This window comes from Cervus canadensis, chromosome 1, assembly GCF_019320065.1.
Source record: "Cervus canadensis isolate Bull #8, Minnesota chromosome 1, ASM1932006v1, whole genome shotgun sequence".
Classification (NCBI taxonomy): domain Eukaryota; kingdom Metazoa; phylum Chordata; class Mammalia; order Artiodactyla; family Cervidae; genus Cervus; species Cervus canadensis.
Window position 1 is genome coordinate 38,875,170 of NC_057386.1, and position 21,244 is coordinate 38,896,413.

At 39.1% G+C, this 21,244-nt stretch overlaps 1 protein-coding gene and 1 pseudogene across 1 annotated transcript in view; both read right to left on the reverse strand.

Moving 5' to 3' along the window:
- The window catches only part of CPD (carboxypeptidase D), a 68,281-nt gene extending 48,157 nt beyond the window's left edge, over positions 1-20,124 (reverse strand). Inside the window, exons 1-2 of the mRNA XM_043478849.1 lie at positions 19,281-20,124; positions 13,663-13,910 (exon numbers count right to left, since the gene is read on the reverse strand). Coding sequence (XP_043334784.1) covers positions 13,663-13,910; positions 19,281-20,026 — 994 coding nt within the window. The 5' untranslated portion in view covers positions 20,027-20,124. The remainder of the gene's footprint in view (positions 1-13,662; positions 13,911-19,280) is intronic.
- On the reverse strand, positions 6,748-8,478 carry LOC122422892 (annotated as a pseudogene).
- Positions 20,125-21,244: the final 1,120 nt, after the last annotated feature.

The window sequence follows — 21,244 nt, forward strand, 5'->3', positions numbered from 1 at the left end:
GAATTGCACATGTGAGGGTCTGACCCTGAACGGCATACCAAAGTCACCAAGAACTGATCTACACAGCAGACCACTGCTCCCTGGGTGGTACTTGCACAGGACAGGTCCGAACAGGCAGAACAAAGGTGTTGAAAACTGAATTGACATTGGAATCACAGCCCACCGAAGGCAAGTAAAAACTTGCAACTGAACCTAAGTGGGTCATTCACTACCGGAACGAATAAACAAAAAGTTACCATTTTTATAGGGTTTAAAACAAGGCTCCAATCTTATAATATATGATCCAAAATGCCCAGAATATAATCCAAATTATTTGACATTTAAAGAACTAGTCAAATATCAATAGCTTGCAAGGAAAAAATAATGCACACCAACTCCAAGATGACCCAGGTATGGGAATTATCAGACTAACCTTAAAGTAATTATTATAGCCAGGTAAATATTAAAGAGGTAAGATTAAACAGTCTTGAAATGAAATAAAAGAAACAAACAGAAGAGGTTAAAAAAATAGATTTCAGAAGTAAAAAATATAACCAGATTTTAAAATTTACTGGATGAGTTCAACAGAAGAATAGAAATGACAAAGGGAAGTCAATTTGAAGACAAATAAATAGAAATTATCTAATCTGAACAACAGAAAAAAAAATAAAGTAAAAGAACACAGTTTTAGGGACAGTATCAAAAGGTCTAATATTCTTGCTACTAGAGTCTCAAAACGGGAGGAAAAAAGTGTGCCATGCTGGGAAAAAAAAAAAAAGTTGAAGAAACAATGGCTGAAAACTTCCCAAATCTGGCAAAAGACATAAACTTATATTTCAAGAAGCTTAGCAAACCTCAAACAGGAGAAATTCATGTCTAGATACGTCACAGTCAAACTACTGAAATCTAAAGACAATGGGAACAATCTTGAAAGTCGTCAGTGAAAAATGATACATTATAGGAAGACAATTTAAATGACTGTGAATTTCTCATCAGAAGCCATGAGGGCCAGAAGGCAATGACATACACACACACAAATTTTTTTTAAAGAATAGTCAATCCAGAGCCCAGAATTTTATATCCAAGGAAAATATCCTTTAGGAACAAAGGCAGAAATAGATATTGTCTGTGATGGAAAGCTAGAAGAATCCCCCACAGGCAGGTCTGCTTTAAAAGAAATGCTAAAGAAGGTTTTCTGGGTAGAAGAGAAATGATAGCAGAGCAAACCTTGGAGCTTCAGGAATGAAAGAACAGAAATGGCAAATATTTGAATAAATATGAAAAACTATTTTTCCCTCTTAAGTTTTCAAAACTATGTATATCAGTTGAAAGCAAAACATATAACACTGCCTGGTGGGAGTTTATAGATATAATACATAAACCACAACTGCACCATAAAGTGGGGGAAGATAAAGGGTATGGTGGTAAGATTTGTATGTTCTTCTCAAGGTGGTAAAATATTACTTCTAGGTAGAACTGTAAAAAATTATGCAAACTGTAATTCCCAGAGCAACCACCAAAACAAACTTTACAAAGAAATATAGTAAAAAATACTATAGTTAAAATTTATATAATAAACATCCATACAATACAATGGAAGGCAGGAAAGAGGAAACAAGGGAATAAGAAACAGAGGGACAAAAAGAAAAATAATTACAAGGTAGAGCTTAATCCAAACATATCAACAATTACATTCAATGTAAATGATGCAAATACACCAACTAGAAAAACCTGTCAAACTGAATCAAAAAACAAGTCCCAACTATATGCTCACTTTAAATAGAATGGGATGGGTAAGTTAAAACAATGGAAAAAATATACAATGCAAACATAAATCAAAAGAAAGATGGAATGGCTATATTTAGATTAAAGTAGACTTCTGAGCAAGGAAAAGTACCAGATAGAAGGAGAGATAGTTATTGTTCAGTCACTAAGTCGTGTCTGACTCTTTGTGACCCCACGGACTATAGCACGCCAGGCTCCTCTATACATAGGGATTTCTAAGCAAAAAGACTGGAATGGGTTGCCATTTCCTTCTCCAAGGGGCCTTCCCAAATCAGGGATTGAACCCATATCTCCTGTATATGCAGGAGGATTCCTTACCATTGAGCCACCAGAGAAACCCAAGGAGGGATAGTACATAATGTTAAAAGAGTCAATTCACCAAGACAATATAACAATCCTAAATGTGACATCTAACAACAGAGCTTCAAAACACATAAAACAAAAACTGATAGTACTAAAAGAAGAGATGAGCCAATCTACAGTTATAGTTGCAGACGTCAATATTCCTCTATCAGTAGTCAACAGAACAAGTAGACAGAAAATCAGCAAAGGATACACAAGAACTGAAAAAGTGTCACTTAACCAGATCTAAATGACATTTATAGTAGATCCTACCCAACCACAACAGAAAACATTCAAGTACATGTGGAACATTTAAACAGACCATATCCTGAGTCATAAAACAAACTCAATAAATTTAAAAGAACTGAAATTATACAAAATATGTTCTTTGACATGATGGAATTCCATAGAAATCAATAACAGAAAGCTATCTACAAAATACCCTTCTCTCAATGAAACCTCATAAAAATTAAGCACATTTCCTCTGAGTCTATAATAATGAGCCATCCCCAGGAGGCAATTTGTGAGCCGTGATATATACCTTAATCTATCTCTTTAGAACCCCATAGAAGTCAATGTCAGAAAAGAAGCAAACTTTTAGTTTGCAAAACAAAAGTGACAAAGTTCTCCTACCTTTAGAACATCAAAAAGTCTTTATTCACCAACTTCAAGCTTTAGTTTAAAAACTACTTAAAAAAAAAAACTCATCTAAAAAGCTGGAAACAAGTGGAGATATTAACTGAGTAATGAATAAGAATTTTTGCAAGATGCCACAAATAGGCATTATTTGCCATCTGTGTTAAACTTCACATAATTTTTCCAATACTAAATATCAAAAACTGCATAGTAAGTAATCTTAGCTAAGTAGCTATTTCAGATTCATTGTCTTTTTTTTTCCTTAACAGAAAACCTACGTATACAAAGTTCACTGTCACAGAGAACACTGATCTGCAGATACGCCTGACATTACTGACTGCTGCAGCTACTGTCAGATTCAGTTAATACATTTGTTTATTTTTTAAGCTGATATGTTGTACGGCTCAACATAGACTAAAGGACAAAATGTCTGATATCAGAACATTATCTTTATCCAGTTAAAGAAAAATGTTATTTTGGGAATGAAACATACACCACAGGCATACTTCAAAGCAATAAAGCACTTTACTAATAGTAAAAAGGATCTGTTATTTATCCTACTTATTAACAATCATAAATAAGCAAGTCTCTAACATCCACTAGTCTTTTAAGCTACGCTTAAAAGTCTTTTAAGCTAAGCTACACTAATGGCCTTCAAACTTTTTATTTATAGGAAAATAACTGAGAAATCATTCAATACCACATATTTTAAAGTTGGTATCTAAAAGATTTGATTTTAAATTTAAATAGTTGCTAACAATGTGATTTCTTACATAATATCAATTTTTATTTATTTTTTATTTTTTTATCTTTTGGCTGTGCTGCATAGCATGTGAGATCTTAGTTCCTTGACCAGGGATGGAACCTGTGCCCCCTGAATTGGCAGTTCAGTGTTTTAACCATTAGATCACCAGGGAAGTCCCAATTTTTATTTTTTTAATAAAAATTTTACACTATTATTTTAGGTGGAATCAAATAGAATACTATAGAGATTTGATTCCCAGAATCAACTTTTAAAACGTGTATGAACACTCTTCTTCAACAGGAGGAATTTTATAGCTTCCCTTTCTCTTCTTGAACTTCTATTCCATTCCATTCGCTCTACAGATTGCGACTCAAATGGGATATACTTTTTTTTTTTTTTTTTTTTTAATTTTTCCAGTGGGTTTTGTCATACATTGATATGAATCAGCCATGGATTTACACGTATTCCCCATCCCGATCCCCCCTCCCACCTCCCTCTCCACCCGATTCCTCTGGGTCTTCCCAGTGCACCAGGCCCGAGCACTTATCTCATGCATCCCACCTGGGCTGGTGATCTGTTTCACCATAGACAATATACATGCTGTTCTTTCAAACATCCCACCCTCACCTTCTCCCACAGAGTTCAAAAGTCTGTTCTGTACTTCTGTGTCTCTTTTTCTGTTTTGCATATAGGGTTGTCGTTACCATCTTTCTAAATTGCATATATATGTGTTAGTATGCTGTAATGTTCTTTATCCTTCTGGCTTACTTCACTCTGTATAATGGGCTCCAGTTTCATCCATCTCATTAGAACTGACTCAAATGAATTCTTTTTAACGGCTGAGTAATATTCCATGGTGTATATGTACCACAGCTTCCTATCCATTCATCTGCTGATGGGCATCTAGGTTGCTTCCATGTCCTGGCTATTATAAACAGTGCTGCGATGAACATTGGGGTGCACGTGTCTCTTTCAGATCTGGTTTCCTCAGTGTGTATGCCCAGAAGTGGGATTGCTGGGTCATATGGCAGTTCTATTTCCAGTTTTTTAAGAAATCTCCACACTGTTTTCCATAGCGGCTGTACTAGTTTGCATTCCCACCAACAGTGTAAGAGGGTTCCCTTTTCTCCACACCCTCTCCAGCATTTATTGCTTGTAGACTTTTGGATAGCAGCCATCCTGACTGGCGTGTAATGGTACCTCATTGTGGTTTTGATTTGCATTTCTCTGATAATGAGTGATGTTGAGCATCTTTTCATGTGTTTGTTAGCCATCTGTATGTCTTCTTTGGAGAAATGTCTGTTTAGTTCTTTGGCCCATTTTTTGATTGGGTCATTTATTTTTCTGGAATTGAGCTTCAAGAGTTGCTTGTATATTTTTGAGATTAATCCTTTGTCTGTTGCTTCATTTGCTATTATTTTCTCCCAATCTGAGGGCTGTCTTTTCACCTTACTTATAGTTTCCTTTGTAGTGCAAAAGCTTTTAAGTTTCATTAGGTCCCATCAAATGGGATATACTTTTATGCTTGGAAGACCTTCATTGATCACCCTATAATACTTCAATCTATAATAATACATATGTATGCATGTTTAAATTTCTATTAATTTCCATTAATTAATTTCCACTACCTTAATGCCCTATTACATTTTTTAATTCTAGATTGAATTAGCACAATAACTACTGGTATACAATTTACCAATAAAGGCATAGTTTTATTTCAGATTTTGATAAATAAGCCTAAGTAATAATTACTGAAAATATATCTTTTAATGAGATGTGTGAGTGATGCTTTTATGATACCATTAATCACCAAATTGTCCCTTCTGTTTTTGGTGTACTGGAAGTTTGTAAAACTTCAATCTATAGTGTGATTCAGATGTACAGAAAAGTATGCCTTTCTTCAGTCAAGTGGGAGAAGAGGATGGGGATTGAATCTCCACTGCCAGCATCTTTCTCAGGCAGACCAATATTAAGAATAGGTATGGAAGAGCTGGAAATTTATTTCCTTAAATTTATCCAAACTGACTGTTCTCTTTCTTCTCCCCACATATACCCAGTTTGAAAACCACTGATTTAGACTATTTCCTCTACTCCCAAGGGGAACTGGCAAAGAAAAGACAAAAGGTTACATTTTGCTTTTAAGCCTACCTACCAACCCAGTTTTCTATGCATAGAAAAAATTGAATGCAATGTACTGTTACTCTATGTTTTCATTCCTTTTACCTATATTAAAGAACAAAAGTGTAACCATTAGTAGTCTGTCCAGCACTACAACAAATTGTGATTAATACTAACTGTATGGGTGGCTAAATCAAAGGATCTCTTCATATTCATTCAATTCCTTCAATCCATTTGCCTCACACTAATCTTCATATGCTTTAAGATGCTCAGTTCATCGTTATCATATCATGGAACCAACCCCTATTACTGTTTTCACCAGAGAAGTCTATCTTTAAGGAGATGGAGGGTATTTAAATAAATTCAATCTTTCATTCAAATGACTCCCTCTAATGCCTCATGCAGAAAGTCAATGTAAAAAAATACAACCAATGCTACAATGTTGAGACTTAAACAGAGCAAGTTGTTGTTGTTTTTTTAACTTGCCTTCCTAGGCCAGCTATAAAGTATCAATCTGTATGATACAAGAACCCCATAAATCTTTTACAGAAAAAAAATGCAATGTATTCTTTTTTCATTAGGAAAAGTATTTTAGAATGTGTAAATATAGGCAATTTCTATTCTATAAATTTGGAGCTTACTGTTTTTTATTTAATAAAACTACTTCACAGAATCGTGAGCAGTTCTCATAATTTTTACTTTTGTGAACAATTTATTTATACATAGTGAGTTAGTTATTAAATGATAATTTTCACTCCTTGAGATATTTTTAAAAGCTAAAGAGCATGATGGTCATACAAAATTTTAAGTGGAAGATCTAGGTCAAATGAATGGAAAAAAACAGATTGCTCTTGAAAAAATTTTCCCATATTCCTGATCTTTAAATTCAAGTTTGCTTTGACCAAATCATACCTGAACTTCGTCTATGTATTCTGAACAACTTATCTTATGAAAATCTATTTCCTTCACCACTCCCACTGAATACATATTTGCTAATGATATGATTCTACAAATTTAAAGTACAGAGTCCTGAATCTGTGTTCAGTGTTGTCTAACTTGGCCAACCCTTTATCTCACATAATTCCTTGAACTGCATTTTCCTTTTTTAAGATTTTTTTAAATTTTAAAAACATTTTATTTGCTAATGGTACTTATTTTTAGTTACAGAATTTACTAAGTAAAGTGATGGCAAGAACAAATTGCTGTGCTCCTGTGTCCTTCTGAAAGCAATTCATTTTCCGATCAAATCCACTTCATCCCGCTTGGTCTTGTCTGTTGCTGGCCAAGCTTCTGGGGAAGGCCAGGAGGCACGGGGGACAGAGGCTGCCTGGGGAACACTGGAGGCAAGGTGGCTCTGGCAGCAAGGGCGGGATGGGGTAGGTGGGGTGGCAGGGGGCTGGTAAGCCTGTGGCTGGATGGACTGAGGCCAGAGGGCTGCTGCATGAGCAATGGAAAGTTTTGGTAGGTGCTGTTGGGTTGGATTCATGGAGTGTTGGCCAGGGCCTGGCCCCATTGGTTGCTGGGGGACCATGGGCTGTTGAGCTGACACCATGGTGATGTGGTGATGAGGCTGCAGGGTGAGATTGTGGGAAGTCTGCTGGGACATCACAGGAATGATCTGGTGGTGCAGCCAACCACCCATGGATTAGTAACCATAGGGAGGGTATGGGGATCTTATCATGTTCTGGTACCACTTCAGAGGGATAAGTACTTCAGAGCTGAAGTTAATACAACTGGGGTGCCCAGGATGAGATGGTAGCTTTTATAGGGAGAGGGAAAGGAGAAGAAAAAGAATGAAGGTGAAGAAGGCAAGAGGGATAGGAAGAAGGGAGAGCAAAAAGGGGAGAAAAAGAGAGTTTTTTTTTTAAAGTACTTCCTTATTTTCTACCATCTGGGTTTAAAAAAAATAAAAACACATCTAATTTTTAGACATTGGATCTGAAGATTTAGGGGCCAAATCCTAAAGTGATATTTAGCATTTGGTTCTCAACCTTCACGAAAGTCTATTACTACATTACAAAATATACAAGCACACTATTCCTAAAGATGAGATTTTTTTTCATATGAGGCTATACTTCAGTTTGCTAAAGCAAACTGGTGACTCAAACAGAAGCAAATATCCGGTTTGAGTATCATTTTACATCTTTGCTTTCCTTTTAAATGAGGTGCCACTCAGGTTAAAAGAGAGAGAAAAATGGAAGAGGTCCAATGTACAAAAGCTCCTTAATGTACAAAATCAGATAAGACCATAAGTCCTTTACTAATGCATATTTGATTGTCAATAGTATTCTTAACATATGAACAGGGTGAGAATATCTAAACTATTGGCATTCCTTAAAGAAAACATCCCAGTACAAAATGCCAGAAGTATATTCACTTTGGAGATGAAAAAGCATCCATCTGTTCATAAATATATATGTATATATATATATTTTTTTTTTTCTAGTTGAGTTTCTGGCTCCAAGCAATTAAATGATGCCAGGAAACAATATCAATTCAATTTTCAAAATCAAGTTCACTGACATATGCTTTCCACATGTCTCATAACTCCTAAATGTCTTTATCATCTTGACCTCTTTACCAAGCCCCAGAGCATATCTTCCAACTGTACACTGGGTACTTATAACTGGTACACCCAGTACCACCTCCAATTTCACTCTTCTCCCATCTAAAGAAAACACACACACAGACACACACTTCTTCCAAGTAGTTTTTTTTTCCCCCCATTTCCGTGATCATTCTTACTAATCCAGGCTCAAGGTCTCAAAGCTATGCCTTTCTCTCCCTAGATACTGTCCTACTGTCTCACTGTTAATTCTGCAACTCTTCTCACACAATTTCTTATATATCTCATACTCCCTTTTCATTCCCATGGTATCCCTCTAGATAAAGTGCTTATCTCCAAAAAAAAAAAAAAGATCTTATTCCAAATAACTGTATAAACCTCCCCAGTCTCACTTCCTGTAGGACTCTTTCCCTGGTGATACATTCTGTATGAATAGCACCACACACTGTCCTTATCAAGGGCTTCCCAGGTAATTCAGGTGGTAAAGAATCTTCCTGCAATGCAGGAAACCCGTTTGATTCCTGGGTCAGGCAGTTCCCCTGGAGAAGGGATAGGCTACCTAGTCCGGTATTCCTGGGCTTCCCTGGTGGCTCAGTCGATAAAGAATCCACCTGCAGTGTGGAGGACCTGGGTTCGACCCCTGGGTTGGGAAGATTCCCTGGAGGGCATGGCAACTCACTCCAGTATTCTTGCCCAGAGAATCCCCATGGACAGAGGAGCCTCCATGGAGCTGCAAAGAGTCCGACACGACTGCATGACTGAGCACAACAAGCCCTTATTGAAGAACTCATACTCTAGCAGAAGATACAAAAAACTCAGGACAGAAACAGATAAACATTCTACTGATGTTAAACAAAAAGCTCTAGGAAGGCAACAGAGTGACAGTTACTGTAGCAAAGCTTTCAGAGGAGGTTACAGCTGAACTGGAGAAATGCATTCCAGACAGCAGCCCAGTACCTGAAGGTTCACATTTTTGGAGAAGGACAAATAGTTCAGGGCTTCCCAGGTGGCTCAGTAGTAAAGAATCCACCTATCAATGCAGGAGATGCAAGAGAGGCAGGTTCGATCCCTAGGTCGGAAAGCTCTCCTGGTGTAGGAAATGGCAGCCTGCTCCAGTATTCTTGCCTGGGAAAATCCATGGACAGAGGAACCTGGTGGGCTACAGTCCATGGGGCTGCAAAGAGCCAGACACGACTGAGCATAATATAGCACAAGTCGTTCAGTGGTGGGTGAGAGGTAGGAGAGGAGGCTAGAAACGTGTACAAGGCTAGAAGGCTAAGTGTCAGACTGAAAAGTTCAGACTTGATCCTATTAAAATGTGCAAGAAGCAAAGACATAAGAATGCTTTAAGTTTAGTATGTTTTAGTATGGTTGTTTTTGATATATATACTTTAGAACAAAGTAACACAAACCACTAATAGAACTAGACACATCTACCTTAAGTGGGACCAATGATAAGCTCCTTATTGTATATACTTTGGATTATAAAAAGACTGCAGGAAAATTAGATATGAGGACAATATTTTGTACATGTTCATTAGATCAGATTTGGTTTATTTGGTTATTTAAATCGTCTGTGTCCTTACTGATATTTTTGTCTTCATCATCTAAAAATTACTAAGAAAGGGATGTTTAAAATCCCCTACTGTAATTATGGATTTATCTATTTCTTAAGATCAGATATTATATTTCTAGACTGTCCATTTGATTCTTTTTTATTTTATATAGATTCCAATTTTCTGGTGACAGAAGAATTATAACATAATGCCCTGTTTAACGACACAGAAAAAGCTTTTCAGTCCATTTTTGGACCAAATCTAACCTTGTATGCTGTTCAGAACAGCTTGATTTTCTTTCCCCCCTGCTCTTTCCTTTGTCAGCAATCTACTTCAAGCCAAAGATACCTCAATATTTAGAGCACATTAGTGCTGCTCAGTCAGACCTCCATTTTATGCTGAGAATGGTTGCCCACATGATCAAAGGAGTTTAAATTCACATATACATACACACACACACACAAAACCTGAATTAGTTACAGACACATTATCTGGTCACATTTCATACCTCTCTTCTTTTTATAGGTGGCTACTTGCCCTTTTAAAAATTTCTGTCAGTTGAAAGAGGGCAATTCTTAAAGTTCACTGAAACTATAATTTAGTTTCATTAAGTTTCCTTTAGAATAAACACACTAAACCATCAGAGGATTTTTTTTTTTATAATGTCTTCAAAAACATGAAGAAAGAAAAAATAAAGAATGCTAAACAAAAGGCACACAAATCAGCACATTGTGGTTTAAAAAAAAAAAATAGAAAGAGGACTGCTGCATGAATAGGCTGAGCTTAGGCTGTTACAATAACAGGCTTTAGCAGAGGACAACAACTATTCACAGGCCTTATTAGGATAGTCATTCCCTGGATGGAGCCTGAGGTTTGAGAGACATGTTGAGAGAAGCAAGGCCACCCACGTAGGTAGCTAGATATACTGAATCAATCCTGGCAAGGAAGGTGAAGGTTCTGGGGGCCAAATTGCCTCACACCCCCACTACTAATGTACTTCCTCACCCCCAGGAGCAGGAACTGTTTGTTTTGTTCACACCATGTCCTTAATACAGTATTTAGGATCTGGTAAAGGCTCAGTAAATATCTGCTCGGTAAATAAATGATGCCCACAAGTTTTTTTTACCACTAAAGCCTTGATTTCCTGTAAAGCAAAAGAATTGGACTAGATCAATACATTCATTTTCAGCTCTAAAAGTCTCTACTTCTTTGAGTTAGAATTTCTCAATACATCACATAAAGTGTCAGTAAAGTTACTCCAGGACATCTGGGTTTGAATATATGTCTAGTCACAAGATTTCACAACACCTTACTCACTACAGTCCAGTATAAGATAAACAACGAATTTGCCCTGTTGAAACTACTGAAACAATATGTATGTTTCATGGGTACACACATATGTTGAAACTTACCAAACTATACACTTTAAATTTGTCCAGTTTATTGTATGTCCATTACACCTTGATAAAGCTGTGAAAACACACACACACACTCTCAAGAAACTACTGAAATTGCTGAATATCGCTAAGGCAGTAAGAGATACAAGCTAGTTATTGTAGAAATAACATAAAATATGTCTGATCACCCAGCTAAAACAGGAGAGAAGCAGATGCTCACAAAAACAAGAATAGGGACTTCCCTGGTGGTCCAGTGGCTAAGACCCCAAGCTGCCAATACAAGGGGCTGGAGTTCCATTCCTGGCCAGGAAACTAGATCCCATGTGCTACAATTAAGACTCAGTGCAGCCAAATAAATTAATGTAAAAAAATAATAATGGCAGCAGCAAAACTGAGCTCCTTTAGATGCTTGAAGACTCAGAAAAACCTGTTGCCTGGCTTAACCAAATAATCTTACTTACTGTGAAGGAAACACACTTACTTTTTAAATAGTATCACATGTATTTATCTTTCTTAGTCAATTCTCAATTAGAAATTATTTTCTAACCTTTAACAACCTTCTCCAAAAAGGAAAAATTAGTTTTAGTCCATTATTTTAGATAGGATCTCAAATAATGAAGCAACTTGACAACATCACAAAACCACTAGTTCAAGAAATCTGGTTTTATTAAATATATTTGCTAAAGGGAATCCCCTAGCAGTTCAGTGGCTAAAACTCCAAGTTTTCACTGTGGAGGGTGTAGGTTCAATCCCCGGTCAAAGACCTAAGACTCCGCAAGCCCTGCGGAGTCTTAAAAATAAATATACTAATATTTGCTAAAGACTGAAATGAGATTAAACATTAAAGTATATCCCATATCTTTAAAATTTATTAATGGTTTTCAAACCACCTCTAATTGTTACAGGCAGAAAGTCTGGCTTCTATATATTTCATACCCCTTTCTAAATAGTTCAACTAGCTAGTTATATATAAGAAACATGGGTAGAAACTATAGGAGAATCAGAAAACTATAGAAAGTATCAAGTCCTGAAACTTAATCCCCAATTTGGGTATTCTTGGCTTGACATAAAAAGTCACAGAGTTATTCAAATATTTTAAAGAAGGCACATTAAGAGAAATGTCATAAGATACTTTATAATGTGACTGACTGCCAATAAAAATAATAGGGTAAGCGAAAATCCAAGGCAGTGGTCCCCAACCTTTTTGACACCAGGTACCGGTCTTGTGGAAGACAATTTTTCCATGGAGGGTTGGGGGGATGGTTGTGGGATGATTCAAGCACATTATGCTTATTGTGCACTTTATTTCTATTATTATTATTATATCAACTCCACTTCAAATCATCAGGCATTAGATTCTGGGGGTTAAGGACCCTTGACCTAAGGCATTCACCATGGGTAGATTCTAAGAAGAGAAAAAAGTTTTACACTGATAACATTTTTCATGGATTGACTGTTCCTTCTGATTACTCTTAATTAAATTGTCTAAGCCTGTGCATAAAAACAAAAAGTTGTTATTCAAAGGATACCAAAAGTTTAAAAAGAACAATAGCTGTTTTTATAACACTTAAGAGAAATGGTAAACAATTCAAGCTGACTGATTTTATGTGCCTCTTCATGTGATCAGTGTAATGGTCTTGCTAGAAGTTTAGACCTGATAATTTTATCATGAAGAAATAGACAAATCTAGAATATGGGCTGTTCTGTGGGACAACTGGCCTGGACACTTCAAAAGATTCATCATCATTAAGGAAAGAGACTGGTGACATGACTGTTTTAGATCGGGGAAACTAAAAAACACAAGAGGCACATGCAAAATGCTGGAACCTTGGCTGCATCGGATTAGGAAGAAAAGGAGCTGTATGGGGTATGTGGGGGCTAATACAGGAAATTTGAGTTACATGCAAATAGCATGTGGGATGACAGCACTGAGTTACTGCTGATTTCTCAATTACAGTAATGGTACAAGGGTTATATAAGAGAATGCCCCTGTATTTAGGAAATACATACTTGAGAGGTATTTACAGGTGAGGTGTTGTGAAATCTGCAACCTGCTTTTGGATCATCTGACAAAAGAGAGTGTGTGTGTGTGTAGGAGAGAGAAGCAATATTTGTGGTAAGATAACTGTTGGTGAATTTAAAGGATATACAGGTGTTCGGGCTTTCCTGGTGGCTCAGTGGTAAAGAATCTTCCTGCCAATGTAAGAGATGTGGGTTCGATCCCTGATCCAGGAAGAGCCCCTGGAGAAGGAAATGGTAACCCACTCCAGTATTCTTGCCTGGGAAATCCCATGGACAGAGGAGTCTAGCGGGCTACAGTCCATGGGGTCACAAAGAGTCTGACATGACTTAGTGACTAAACAAAACATACAAGTGTGTTCATGGAGTTTTGTTTCAATTTTACTGTGGGTTTGAAATTTTCAAGATTTAAAAAAATCATAATTCCTTGAAGTTTATTTGCTTTTTTCCACCCAGAGTATGCTCAGAAAAGTTAAATGAACATGGAGGAAAATATAGCAAATTCAGGGCTTTACATACCTTCCACATCATACCAGTGCGCACCATTCGTGATCCCATCTTTAAAAGTTTCTTCTTCATCTCCAGGACAATGAGGGGCACCAGTTTTCATTATGGGATGGTTTGAAGCATAGGCTTTTGCCAGATATCTAAATACTTCATCATCTGAAGTTTTGCTATAGACTCCAGTGGCCTTATGTTCTGGAGAGTCATCAAAAGGATAGCTTGCTACCACCGAGCCACCATGCAGGTTTCCGGAAAGCACAAACCTTTGAAAATCAAAATCACATATCACTTTTTAAAAGGCACAGAAAACATATATTTAAAATTCTACACCTTTTATCAATGAACTTAGATATTCCTCTTGAGACCTAGAAGACAATTCTATCAACAGTTATAATTTGACCAAACAATATAGAGGGAAAATGGAAAGAAAACTTTATCCATTCAACAAATTTCAAGCAATTTTTACAATTCCTTAACTTCAAATAACTTTAAAGAATTTTCCAATCATTGAAAAAAATAGCTTAATAACACAGTAGAAATTAATGTTTTGGAGATGTCTTATTCAGGGACCTCTATTAGGTTGAACAACATGAACTTGCCAATATTGAACCATGTTTTAACCTACAAAAATGACAATTTCATAGAGTTCAATCTAATTCTTGTTCTTCATAATGTGTCAATCTCATAGAAAGTGTGGCTTATATAAATAAATATTTGTTGAATACATGAGTTGGGCTAATAAGTTTCATGCTTTTTATATTACTGTCCAGAGAGAATTTTTGAGATTCGGAGACAAATAAATTAGAACAAGATGTGTTTTGTCTCATTCCAGTTTCACAATACACTAAACTCACATTTTTGAGAGAGACACCATAGTTGAGAAGATTGGTGGTGGGGTTGGGGAAGAGACCTGACCCTGTGAGCTGCTTTCAGAGAAAAACAATACATGACACCGCATCACTGTAAAAGCAGCTCTCCTTCTGGGACCAAGGTTCCTGGTTGGGCCATTAAACAATAAACTGACATGAAGATAAGGCTGCTTCTATAAAAAGAAACATTTTAATTTTTGTTATGTTTTTACTTTTAAGTGAACCCACTTACAATCCAGTCACATTTATAGATATAGAAATACTGAAGAACTCCTTTTATGGTAAAAGCTAAAGGCAAAAACATGCTGCAGCCCTATTTATACATTTTCCACTCATGTAACAGCTCAACGTGTTTTTATGACTGGAGATTAAACACTTTTTGCAGTTGAAATTGGATTTTTTGCTTCTGCCTTTTTGTGACTGAAAGAAACCGACCTACAGAAATTCTAAAGGGGGTTGATCTATAACATTTTGTATGCTTGAAAGAAAATTAAGTCTATGATATGTTTAATTTGAAAAGTTAAATATGATTAGTACCTCCCAGAGGAGGTCAAACAATGAAAATTACTTATAACACAGAATCTGTCCTCAGAAGACAGAAATGAGCTGATAAAGACAGTGAATAAATACCAGAATAGACTATGAAAAAAGCCGAGTGTAATAACTAATATAATTACAATTAGCACAATTCCAGACACTAGAGGAGAAGACCATTTGGTGTCGTGGCAATAGCACAGGCTCTGAAACCAGGCAAATATGGGTAAGAACATTTGGTTTCCCAGACAGGTCTCTCACTACTAACATGATCAGGTAAAGTTGCTGCCTCTAAATCCATTGAACCCTAGTTTTTCTCTCACCTGTAAAATGGGGATTAATGCTACCGCCTTCCCAGGGTGGTTACGAGAATTAAATAAGGTAATTAAATAAGGTAATATTCCAGCACAATGACTGCTTTCAAGCATCTGCTCAACAAATGTTCCTTTCTTTGGAGATATTTGCATCCTGCTCAGGGAATCACTGCCTTAAAGACTGTCAATCCATCCCCAAATTCCAATGCCAGAAAGAATGATACAGAAGCAAAAATTAAGTGTATATTCTAACACTCTAACTCCACCTTACCCAACCCTGCTCCATAGCAAGGCATTAACTATTTACTTTTTGGCTTTTATGCTTTAAATAATTTAAGTACTTTTCCCCCCAGCTATGACTTGGGGAAAGTTACAAGGCCAGCCCAGTTCAGGCAGTCCATTCAGCAACAAATTTTCTTGAGTGTCAACTGTAAGCCAAATGTTCTAGACACCAAGGAATACAACAGAGAAGAAACAATACAAAGATACCCTCATGGCATTCGTATTCTAGTGGGGAAAAAGTGGATAACTGAATATTCTAAGTAAGTGAAGCATGCTATTTTAACTATATATTTTCAATTAAGACTTTAAATTCCAAGATTCTCTGCTAAAAGCTGTTTCTCACTTTGTCATTTCTTCTAACACTTCTCAGAAATACTATTAAAGTAGCCTAACCGAATACCTTTAGAACAATGAAGTATTTGCAATCTACTCCAGTGATAAATTATTAAATTTTCCTTACTCTACTTACATAGTTTTAAAAGTACCAGTGCCGCTCTAGTAAGGACAATTTCAAGAGAAAGTGATATCTATTATAGTGGCTATAAGATTATTGCTTTTAGTCTTTGTCAAACCAACTTTGATATCAATCCAATTTTATTTGAAGGGTATTTTAGTTTCCATTCAAATCAATTCTCTTAAGTGTTTCTCACACTTGACTTCAATATCATATATCATTTCTTGCAAAAGATTTAAAGTAGCTGCTAAATATATCATAAAAAATATAAACAAGTCTATAGATATTAAAAAATCCATCTCTAAGTTAATTATATTATGGTCCCCAGATAAATCTGTAAATAATTGTAAAAAATTAAGAAAACTTGATGTCTGATAAACTAAATTCTAAAGATTTCAGGGAACTGTACTCACCCCAATAATACAATGTTTTACAAACATACCCAAAAAATCATTTTTGCACAATCTATTAAAGTCTAAGCAGCTATATTTAAGTAAAGAAGTGTGCCAAAAATATGAGGGTCAAGTAAACTATAAAATATTTTAATGATGGAGTTAAAATCTTATATATTTTCCTAAGCATATGAGTCAACTGTCAACAGTACAAAATCACTGAATGGGTGAAGTATAAAGTGAAACAAAGAAAATAAACTTCACTTTCCTAAGCAGGAGAAAATGAGTTTTAAAATTTTACATATCCAAAGCAACAATGACAAAAAAAATCTATTTCTAATACAGCTGGGTGACTAGGATATCAAGAAATTATGCAAATAGTTTATTTCACAGAATACAGTGAAAAAGGTACATTCCCTATACTGTCTGTGGTTTTAGAATTTCCTCTCCATAAAGCTGACTCTGTATTTAGGAATCAATCTCAGATTATGTGTGTACTTGTTTTTTGCTTTATTCACGTATCCCTTGTTACTGAATAATCATTAAATAATATGCATTTTGAGTTATTTATGACTGAGGATGGATGGGTATACTTTTACCCTAAATACTCACCTCCTTTTCCTTCTGATTTAGAGTTACATTTGAAAAGAGGGAGGATATGACTAGGGTAGTCCACAGCCACAAAAGAGAGCAACTTTCTGTGTTAATACCAACTGACACAGATGAGCTTTTCATATCTTCACAAGCTCCTATCATTGAACTACCCAGCCTGGACCGTACCTTATAATCATTAAATACTGGTGATATGAAAGAATTGTCCAGAGAGCACATTTTTGCTTCCAAATTTAAAGTTCAAAGCTTTCAGTATAGTCTCAAGGTGACTTGCACCAAGACAGAGCTTATTTTTATTTTTGGTCACAGCAGAACTAATACTGAACAGAAATATCTACTCACAGAATTTACATCCTTGTAAAGGTCATGATGGAGCATTTTAGACTGTTTGCATTGCTTAAAGTCACACTTCTTATGCAACTGTTCAGAGAGCCTGACATTATTATCTTTAAAAGAAAAATCTTCCCAGAAAGTGTATGTGAAGTTAATGCCTTCCAGGGGTTAATGCCTACTCCTCTCAGAAGGAGTAAAGTGAAAGGTGGGGAGAGAAAACGAATCTACAATTGTCATAATGTCCATGAATTTTTCAAGGTCTGCTACATACATACTGAATCTTGTAGAAGAGATGATTCTAAGTCCTACAGGAAAACACCTGAGTTTATTATTGCTTTTATTTTATCTGTCACTCAGAAATCTTCAGATCAGGATAGAAAGCTTAATTGCTCCACAAGCCTATGTCATTGTTGTTTGGTCACTAAGTTGTGTCTCACTCTTCTGCGACCCCAAGGGCTGTAGCCCACCAGGCTCCTTCTGTCCATGGGATTTCCTAGGCAGGAATACTGGAGTGGGTAGCCATTCCCTTCTCCAGGGGATCGTCCCCACCCAGGGATCGAACCCATGTCTCCTGCATTGGCAGGCAGATTTTTACTGCTGAGCCACCAAGGAAGCCCTCTACAAGCCTTAGAAAGACACAAAAAAGAGGATATGTTGGCAAGGCCAATAGCTGAGAAAGGGAAGAGGTGCCTGGTCACTTCGGACATGATTCCATAAGTTCCCTCTTCCTCTGTTCCTCTCCTCCTCTTTGCCGAAAATCCTACCCATCTCTCAAGACTCAAGTTCTCCCTCTTTCACAGAGATTACCCCTATTATAGCAGACCACACATGTTTTGCCAGTAGGAGCAATTCCTGTAAAGCTTAACTGGGTACATAAACACACCTCCTCTATATTTAGCATGGTCTCATGTCATACACCTATTTCTTGAGGTCCTCATGCTTCTTTTAATATTTTAAATCCCACGTGACACTAACACCTAAGGTGTGTTTGTGTGTGTTGCTTATAAGTGTGACAATGAGCCATACGACTCTGGTCCACTAATGATGTGCATAAATGGAATCAGAAACCCTTCAGAGTCTAAAATGAGGCTGCTCCCAGGTGAAGGTTCCAGATCTGGAGGAGTTCTCCGGCCAGCCATATCTATAGGCTCCATAGCTGAGTCAGAGGCAAAGACTGGAAGAGAATCAGTTTTTATCAAATAACCAAGAAAAAGACCCCACGGGTGTCATCTGTGGGCTACACGCTCCCTCCAGGGCTCAGAACACTGACTAAATGCCTGAGTCCAGTTCCAGCTACTTCGGTAATATGTAAATGATTTTCATACTGGGTAAGTTATTTACAATCTGACTCTTGATTTCCCCCACATGCAAAACAAGGATGAGAATGCTGCCTGTCATCAGGTTGTGTCCAATGTAAACTGAGATCATGCAGTCCACGGGGTTTAGCACAGTGCCTGTAGTCATGACATAACCGCAATTTTGTCAGTTTATCTATAAAATGACCGAGGTCATCCTGAAGGTCTCTTCCATCGCTTATTCTACTGTCCTGTGAGAACAGGGACCAGAAAGCCAGAAAGGAGTCTCCCCTCCAGCCAAACGGCGGCTCTCTGCATTCTTTGAATAAATGACATCCTCCAGGCACCGCTTCTCCAATAATTATCATGGGGACAGAGGCTAAGCAGCCTCGGCCCTAGTTCCCCTTTGGGGTGTCGCCCTCCGCCCTCACTACCCCAGTCCCTTAAGCCTGCGAGCACAGTTAGAGCGCCTACGGAGTGCGGGACCCAGCCTGTGCCCTGGAGGGATGCGTGGATGGGGAGGTGGGTGGAGGGAGGGCGGTACTCACTTGTTCCTGCGGATCCACTCGATCAGGGCGCGCACCTCTGGCACGTCGTCCAGGGACGGGGGCTCGCCGGTGCTGAACTGGTCGGGGAAGCTGCGGTTGAGGTCGCGGCCGCGGCTGTTGTCGCGGCCGCTGGCCCCAGGAGGGCCGCTGTCGCCGAGGCCGCAGTCACCCTCGCGGGCGCGCTCAAAGCCGTCGGGGTTGAGGCTGGGCAGCACGTACACATCAGTGGTGTTGAGCAGGCGGACTAGGCGCGGGTCCCCGCGGCGGTAGCCGGCCGCCAACTCGCGGGCCAGGTAGACGAGCACCTGGCGCGACACGGTCTCGTCCCCGTGCATATTGCCCACCAGCTTCACCTGCGGCCGGCCAGGCAGGAGCGGCCCCGCCGCGTCGGGCCCCAGGTCGCCGTCAGGAGGCGGTGGCCCCAGGCCGGCCGTGAGGCGCAGCACCCACAGCGGCCGGCCCTCCACCGAGCTGCCGATGCTGAAGAGGCGGGCCAGGCCCGGGGGCCCAGCGGCCGCCGCCTCCCTCAGCGCCGAGCCCAGCTCCTCTTCGTGGTAGTAGCGGTCAAACTGGCCCTCGTCCTCCTCGGCGCCCGCGCTCGTCGTCGTCGTCGTGGTCGCCTCCGCCTTCTTGATGTGCGCGGCCCGGGCCGGGCTCCGCAGCAGCTGCACCAGCAGCAGGAGACACAGCAGCAGCGGGAGGCGCCCGGGCCGCCAGGGCGGCCGCGCGTCCCAGCCACTCGCCATCTTCCAGCAGCTCCGCTAACCCCGGCTCCGTTCCCCCGGCTCCGCGCTCCGGGAGGCCGGGGCCCGCCGGATCCCCTCCGCTCCTAGCAACCCCATCCCGCCCTCCGGCCGCAGCCAATGGTGGGCGGGCCTGCCGCCGCGTCACTCCGTGGGCGGGGCCGTCCTTAAAGCAGCAGATGCCCCTCTGGGCGTGCCTTCCTCCTGTCTGGGTAGAGTTTGGTCACTCTCCTCTTCGGTCAGGGTTCCTGTCCCTCTCTCTCCCTCCTCCCCGTTTCCTTTACTGCGTTTGCTCCGCTTCTCCTCTACTCCCTCATTCTCTTCTCTATGGGTTATGCCTTCATTCTCACCCCTTTTCCTCTGAGTACTATCACCTGCTTCCTTCCCATCTTTGTTGCCGCTTTCCCCAGCTGCGCTTTAACGCTTAGAACCGAGAATAGAAAGAATCGGAAGGTTCGAAAAGAATCAAAGGACTTGGGGGAAAAAAAACAACCTCAAAGGTTCGAAAGAATCTACCTTAGAAGAGACAGAAGACGTCGCAGCCCTTCCCACCGTGCACCCTTTCCATCGGAGTGGGTCTGCCTTAACTTGAGCCCAGCGCCCCGCCAGCCAGCGGTTGAAGGGACTGGGTCACTTGGAGTGGCAGAGGGTTCACTACCTCTTTTCCAGTTTTTAGTCTTTATGTTGAAAGAAGGTGTCTCCTTTATGTCTAGTGAAAATCTTCTATGTAGTAGGCTTTCTTTGTGTTGATGGATTTATTTCCTCGGTGTCACCCCAGTTTATTTCACTGCCAGAGGTTCCAGTGTGGGCTGGTCTCAGCCCTGTAGGTGGAATTCATTTCATGGTTCACTTGCCCACCTTTCACACTTCTCCTGAGCGAGTTACTTGTTTAACTGTGGCCTTAGAGTGGCATTTCAAAAGCAGCAGGTATGACATTTCTGAAAACACTTGCTTGGTGAGTATAATTCCAAAATGCCTTAAAGCTGGCAAATACAATGTGGTTATCATCTAGAGAAGAGGCCTTTAAACTGGTCTTTAAAGTAGGCTTAAATCACTTTAGCTTGAAGAAGCACAAAACCTCCTAATTCTTTTATCAAGTGTGAAATTTTACCCATCAAAGAACATAATTGCAATAACTGTTGTAGTTCCTTTCAGAGCCAGGCGTTTCCAGGCTCCTTCCTTGAACTATGATTGAACCCTAATGTGAATAGTAAAGAGTTA